We start from the raw sequence: 8019 nt of genomic DNA, 5'->3' as shown, positions 1-8019 counted from the left end.
GCCTGTCTTGAAGATGACGTGATTAAATGTGAGAAAACCCTATCAGTCTATGGGCCTGATTAAAAAAAAAAAAAACTCACCAGCATTTAGAGAACGCAATATCTTAAAGATATTTATTTTACCTTCTACAACCCTGTACAGTGAGATAAATAGTTCTCAAGGTAAATTTTGCCGTTCTAAAATTCTATGCGGGACTTCAAAGTACTGACAAGACTTCTTAAATCATCTCTCCAGTAGAGCGCTTTAGATACTCAGGCTCTATGAGTATATAAATGTCCTTGTTACCTAGTTGGGTTTCCTACAACCAAACGCTAAGTAAGCGATGTAATATTTCCGCTGAAGACTTCAAAACTTTTGTTCTGGTATTGGGGCGATGCATCAAGCATCATTTACGTTTGTCACACGTTAATAAAATGTTGACTTTAAAGGGACACTGAACCCAATTTTTTTTCTTTTGTGATTTAGATAGAGCATGCAATTTTAAGAATCTTTCTTATTTACTCCTATTATCAAATAGTCTTCATTCTATTGATATCTTTATTTGAAAAGCAAGAATGTAAGTTTAGAAGCCAGCCCATTTTTGGTGAACAACCTGGATTGTTCTTGCTGATTGGTGGATAAATTCACCCACCAATAAACATGTGCTGTCCAGAGTACTGAACCAAAAATTGCCTGGCTCCTTAGCTTAGATGCCTTCCTTTTCAAATAAAGATTGATAACATGAGTCAATTAGAAAGTTGCTTAAAAGTGCATGCTCTATCTGAATCATGAAAGAAACAATTTGGGATTAGTATCCTTTTAAGCTCAAAGATGGTATATAAAAAAGGTAACTTCTCTATTTGCAAGTAGGATAAGACTCATTCAGTCTATCATTTGTGAGGGAACCAATAGAGTACAAAACTACAGGTCTACAGAATGTCCAGCACATTAGTAGGGTTTATATTAACGTTTGTTAGTCTAACGATAACTGTAGTTTATGCTTTAGGGGTTATGGAAAATTCAATTCATATAACCAGGACACAATAGAATATATTTATTTAACGTATGCATTTGTTTCAATATGAATCAATATTCATAACAAAAATATGGATATTTGCTTAATTTTCACAAAATGAATATCCTAACAAATGCAGAAACTAATTTTCAAAATACGAATATATACAAACAAAAGTTGTTAATATACATTTGATTCCTTTAAATTACCTCTCTCTGGGATCTGCCGCGCTACTTCTCATATTAGCGTGGTTCCTGGGCACTGTGAAGAAGGGTTGGGATAAGCGATGCTCCCTGAGCGTGCTTTAGGTAAGCTTAAAATTAAAGGTAATAATTATACCCTTTTATACTTATGAGAAAACATTTTTTTCTTTAAGAAACAAGATTTTTTAATGCCATTCTATTTTGAATATTTCACATATTACAATAAAAATCATTTTTTTGTGAAAGTAAAGAATGACTATAAAATGCAGCAACATTTTTTATACATACAAATTTAATACAATAAAATAAATAAATTTACAGTCTGTATCTAAAAAAATGATTACAGTGAAAGATAAAATGGAGATAAACGGGTACATTAAATGCAATCTAAAGTACCAAAATACAATTTCAGAAGAGATTGTAATCCATAATAATTATAATTATATGTTAAATACATGGTGCATAGGACATAGTTAGCAGTAGTTTCTGTTCAAAAGATCTTACAGTACACATTAATGGCAAATGTAAACATTCTTCATAAATAAGTTTTGTGAAATGTTTTAAAGAGCGCCAATCCGGCCCAAACTAGAAACAAAAAATGCCATTTTCAGAAAGGCAGTGCGTTTTTTATTCTATTTTTCAGGCTAGAGATATGACTTATTTTTACCATCATATTGAAAATCAAATGCACCATTAGTGTTAATAACCATTCATAGGCAGCATAAATACATTCAAGTAGGCTTAGTTTGCAACTTTATTGCACTTTCTTTGAAAAGAGGCATTGTCATCTGTTTTTTATATGTCGTTAAATAAGAGGTTGGATAAACTTCAGCGATAGATTAAAAATATATACATCTGATGAGAACTAAGAATTAAAGAAAACGTGAATTTCAAATTAATTTTTCATAATTCAGAGAGAGCGTGCAATTTTAAACAACTTTCCAATTTACTTCTGTTTTCTAATTTGCTTCGTTCTCTTGCTATAGTTTGTTGAAAAGCATACTTAGGTAGGCTCAGGAACAGCAGTGCACTACTGGGAGATAGGTATTGATTGGTGGTTTAATATTAATGCCTTGTGTCATTGGTTTAAATTGGAAACTTGTTTAACATTGTATCATCTATCTGAATCATTAAATGTAAATAATGTGAATACTAATTTCTTTAAAAAAAAAAAAAAAAATCTGAATTTTGCAAATGTACCTAAATATATAAGTCCAAATGTGGATCTAGAACATTATGTAAATGGTTTTAAAATAAATACCTGGAAAATTGTTATAAATGTGAGTGTAATATTTTGTAATAAATATTTTTTTTTTATGCAAGACATTGCTACCCCAATACTTCACAGTCACAAATATCATATTGTAGAGTAATTGGTTACTTAAATAAATGTGCAAATATTTAATTCACCTAAAAATGCATTTTATACCAGTGTTTAAATTAAAATATACAGTACTAAATAACAAGAGTTATTCGACTAAATAAAAATGATCTCTTGATCAATTGAAAGTACTTTGGAGAATGAAAAATATGCCAAAGCAGCTATTTCTAAATAACTTCACTATTAAATGTCCAAGCTATATGATGAAAAAACTGCATAAAAGATAAACAGATAAATTCATCTTATAGAATCTAATTTACTGACCATCACTGAATGATGGTTACTTGATTCCCAGCAAAAATAATCCTTCATTTCCTGTAATTCATTCATAGCATTGATTAATGTGGAGTTGCTTACCATTGTGATTTATAAGGGTAGATGCCACATGATTAACTATTTATTAGTAAAGATCAATAATAACAAAGAGATATTTAATAAATAAAGAGTATAAGTTTATAAAATCATGTCACATTCTATTTTAATTTGCTGGGGGTTAAACACATAGTAGTGTAGGGTCACTAATCTTAAAAAGACACACTCTAATGAATTAAAGCAAGTAATTTTCAAATTTTATAGCCCTTTAATAGCAATTTAATCATGTACTGTATAAACAAGTAGTATGTATGAGAACTTTATTGGGAATTCTATTTTAAAATACACTTTTTAATTCACTTTGTTGATGTTTTGTTATTAACGACTGAAAAACTACAGTGTGTTCATTTTAGCAGCATAGACCTCAAAATGCTCTAATTTCCCTGTTCACAAAAATGTGGAAAGACAAAATAGATACAACACCTTATAGGGATATAGTGATTGTCGGAGAGTTTTTTTCTTACATGTAAATCCGGAAAAAACAATTAAATTAATTTCCTGTCAAAATAGATATTCCTCTCAGAGGGTTTGTCAACTCAATAAAGTAATTAGTGGTAGCCTGATAAAGGTCATAATGTGTTTCCCCTTCCTATCCACTGATGAACGCAGAGTTTTAGTCCACGCTACTGTATATATATAAAAAAAAAAGGCTATGATACAAGAGCAAAAATAAAATAAATTTGTTATTGTGCACAAATTCAATTTGAATAAAGTTTTTTTTTACTTGAGCATGACCATCATACAAGCGAATATACATCTTTTTGAGGACATAAGATGGTGACAGCATGATGACTGTATTTGTTGGAAACAAAGTTCAGAGCAGCACTCCAGCATTGTGCAAATAAGGCTTACAAAAAGCGAGGGTGCTTACACCTTCAGGATCCCTCTCATAGAGCCACAACCAATAGATATGGAAAATAGAAGAGAAGGCAGCACTCCATAAAGTAGAAACAGCCTTTATTAAAGCTATAACAATGTTTTTGGGCTCCTGCTACCTTGAGAAAGAGGCAGGAGCCCTAAACCGTTGCTGTAGCTTTAATAAAGGAGTGCTACCTTCTCTTCTATTTTCCAGCATTATGAATGTAAGCAAGAGAACTCTAATGGTAATAAACTGGCAATTAAAGAGGTAGTAAAATATAAATTAAATGTCCCAGGTTAAACAACTTTCCAAATGAAACTTCTATGATCTGATTTGCTTTGTTCTTCTGTAGCCTTTGTTGAAAAGTAAACCTAGGTAGGCTCAGGAGAAGCAAAGCACTACTGGGAGCTAGGGAATGATTTGTGGCTTCCCATTTATGCCTCTTTTCATTGGTTCGCCCTATGTTTTCAGCTAACTCTTTTTGAACAAAGAATAAAAAGAGAATGAAGCAAATTTAACCATAGAAGTAAACTGGTATACATTATGTGAATCATTCAAGAATCTTTTTGTTTGTTTATGTCCTTTTAAATGAGGATACAACTTGGAGGTGATAATTATGAGTCATAAAATGTTAGTTAACAGAAAGTAAAAATAGCTCTGTCTATGACCGACACATAATAATCTGTAGTTACCAATAATTTCATATCTTCAAATCTGTAGTACTGAGAAATGTGCTTAATCATAATTTCATAAATAAATCTGACTAATAGATTGATGTCTACAGTACTGTTAAGTTTTTTGTTTTTTTTTAAGACACATTTAAAAAAGTTAACTTTTTGTTTGAATTGTTAAGTATTGGATAGATATCACATTTTGGTTTAGTGAACTACACCAATTTGATCCTCATTAATGTGACTGATGGCTTGAATCAAAGTGCAATTGCATTGGATCGTGGTTCCCATCCATTAATGTAAGTATCTTGGGAATGAGGTTAGCCGCATATCTTCATTGATTTCTGCCTACTGAGCATAAAGTACTGCCAAGATTTCATGAGTCCATCTTACAATGCAAATGGATGGCTTTATTTCTTATGGTATTAAAACACACTTTACTAATTAGATTTGTTTTTAATGGTTTAAAATAGAAGTATTCACTTTTTTTGTTCATCTATATTTGGCATTGGCAATATTGAATAAAATTATTACTATTAGATACAGATGTTTTTGCATCTCAACACTATTGTCAAAGGTATAAAAAGGAAAAACAAACTTTAACCCCTTCAGTTGGTAGAAAGAACAGCAACTCATTGCTGATTAAACACATTAGATGATAGTTAATGGAGCATTAGATGCATATATTCAATAAACAGGTATTAAAATCTCAATTAGGTTTTTAGAAATACAATTTGGTTTGTAAAACACAATGCAAATTATTCATAGGATCTCCAAGTGAAACCATATAAAAAAAAAAAAAGATTAAATAATATAATAAATATAGAAGTTACTACTGTATGTGTACAGTAACAGCGACTAATAAAATTGGCACTTTATTTCTTGGCTTGCGTTGCACTTCACTTTCTTTTAAATGTTAACATTTCTACTAGACACATGGCTGGTTTCTGTTACATGAAATGTATAAATGCTTGCTTGTATTTATGTAATGCAGCTCAAATAATATTAAATTGCTTTCACACTAAAGACACAATAGAAGCTACAGTACATAGTAAACGGGACTAGATTCACACTTGAAGCACGAATGCATGTACACAACTCATTACAGAAGATGTGAAGTCCAGTATCTAGTAAAGACAAACCATTTTTCTGAGAATGTGTTGCAATGCATGGCTTTGAAGTTTTCACAGTGATCAGATGTCAGGTAAGAATTTCTATTAAATCAGCACCAATTGAACAACAAATTGCAGAGACATAAAAGTATATTAAAAAAAATAATCTGCAATTATATATATAAAGGTTTGATTACAGTGTAGCACACTGCCGTGGTCTGTGATTTCAGCACAGTTAACAGCAACAAAATCATTGGAGTAATCTTCTGTAGACTTTTACCAGTGACTATGAGTCTAATGTCCACAACATTTGTTAAAAAAATGTTCGTATTGTGTCACTTTTATAGTTCAATAAAGTTAATCAAATTATAGAACTTCAAAGCAGAAGTCATGGATACACAATTCACGTCTGTTTTCTACCCCCAATATGGGTTGAACAGCTGTTATCTAAAATAAATAAATAAATATACTGGAATCAACATTTCAGCTTCCCAATAAAGTCGTCCTTAAACTGTGACCGTACTAATAGATCTTCGGTGGCTGGTTCTAGAAAATTCTTCTTCCCTATCTTTCAGAACCTTGGCAGCACCTTTTAATGGCCCAACACCACTGGGTGCAGGTTTGGAGTGATTGCTCCTTGTGACTGGTCTTACAAGACCTGCAGGGGTGACTGATGAAGGTTGTCCTTCCCTGTAGAAACTGGAGTTACAATTATTGTCTTCATTGTGTACTGTAAACTTGTTGGTGGGCTTTCTGTCTGGAGATGCATATACAGAATTTATTGTTGAATTTTCAAGATCTGGTGGAGTAGGAGCTACATTGGAAGTCGATTTACGTTTTCTTTCCCTCCACTGTTGTATCTTTAGGTCTCTCTCTGCTTTGTTGAGTTTATCCAACTTCTGAGCTTCAATAAGAGGAGAAATCCTACATGTCCCTTTCAGTGCATAAATTAAGAACCTAAAATAGTAAACGTTTAAACATATTAGGATAAGTGAAAACTTGAAAATTAGTACCAATGTATTACTGAGAGCTACCTGCTGATTGATGCCTTCACATCTTGTGTTAAATATATGAATTATTTTATAGCCACTTTGCTAATAATTCTTTTCACTTTTCATAAATGATGATTTGATATTATTTTTTGATATTCTGTATTATTTAAAGTGAAGGTCCATTTTGATGAATTAGTGCCCGGTTTTTAATAAACCTATTAAAAACAAGGGCACTTTAACTAATTAAAATTGACATTTCACTGTTTTCTTCAAAAACTTACCTTTTAATCCTGGCAGATACTCCAGCACTTCCTCCGCCCGTCGCAAGCCGGCTTCGCATCGACGAATCCGGCTTCCTCCAATCACAGCGTTGCATCAGGCCAAGATTCCCCCGGGGGGGAGCTGTGATTGGAGGAAGCCTGATTCGTCATTTCTGATGTCTGCAGAGGCTTCCGATGACTGGGGGAATCGCTGGATCGGCATTCAGGATTAAAAGTTAAGTTTTTGAAGAAAACAGTGAAATGTCAATTTTGATGAATTAAAGTGTCCTTGTTTTTAATAGATTTATTAAAAACGGGCACTAATTCATCAAAATTGACCTTCACTTTAATACTGTGCTGGTTTAAGATGTAACAAAAACAAGAATGTTAAAAAAACACGATACAATATTAAAATGTCTACAAAATAAAAATATAACTATTTCTTGGCTTATTTAGCAGCTTGATTTTGAAACAATAATTGCCTATAATGCTGGAGAGATAATTCCCATGCAGTGAAAAATGCTTATTATTGTACATTCTGTTCTTTTGAATTTAATAATCCTGTTCTATAAAAGACTGTTACAAACACTTAAGGGACTGGAAAAGACTAAAATAGACATTTATGGTTTGATCTGCCTAAACTTTATCCTTACATAGTAGTTTCTCTAAGCACACGTACATAATTTGGTTCCCATAAGCAAGTTAATCTAGTGCTTGTAAAAATATTGACAATATTTCTTCTTCTTACCTCGGTAGCAGAGCCACTATTGGTGTAATAATGCAGACTAAATAGAAGCTGGGTTCCTTCATCTGCATCTCCATTATCCAGTATGGGTTTGCGCCTTCATTACATAGAACACAGACAGCATTATAGACCAAAGAAACTACAAAATAAGCGACAACGCTTCCAATTATGGTGATCCCATGCAGGAAAGTCTGTGAATACAGAGCATTTTTTTTATTATTAATATTAAAATAACACCCCAAACATTTTTCTCCTTTCTTAAATACAACCATTTTTTCATGGTTGTAGAAGCATGATTTTGTCCCCTGAGTTTTCAAAACGGTTGTGCACAAACATGCTTATCCTGTTATTATTTATTTGTATAGTCCAGCAAAATTCCATAGCACTGTTAAAATATAAAAGCATTTCCTGTGGATTCTTTTTAACTAAA

At 32.1% G+C, this 8019-nt stretch overlaps 1 protein-coding gene across 2 annotated transcripts in view; it reads right to left on the bottom strand.

The window, feature by feature from the left end:
* Positions 1-1015: 1015 nt before the first annotated feature.
* Positions 1016-8019, bottom strand: part of ATP10B (ATPase phospholipid transporting 10B (putative)) — a 626763-nt gene continuing 619759 nt past the window's right edge. For both annotated transcript variants that reach the window (XM_053718588.1, XM_053718587.1), the window contains 2 exons: positions 7593-7780; positions 1016-6549 (listed from right to left, as the gene is read on the bottom strand). In XM_053718588.1, coding sequence (XP_053574563.1) covers positions 6099-6549; positions 7593-7780 — 639 coding nt within the window. In that variant the 3' untranslated portion in view covers positions 1016-6098. The remainder of the gene's footprint in view (positions 6550-7592; positions 7781-8019) is intronic.

This window comes from Bombina bombina, chromosome 6 (genome assembly GCF_027579735.1).
Source record: "Bombina bombina isolate aBomBom1 chromosome 6, aBomBom1.pri, whole genome shotgun sequence".
In the NCBI taxonomy this organism is placed as follows: domain Eukaryota; kingdom Metazoa; phylum Chordata; class Amphibia; order Anura; family Bombinatoridae; genus Bombina; species Bombina bombina.
This window is presented reverse-complemented; position numbering and strand designations above follow the sequence as displayed.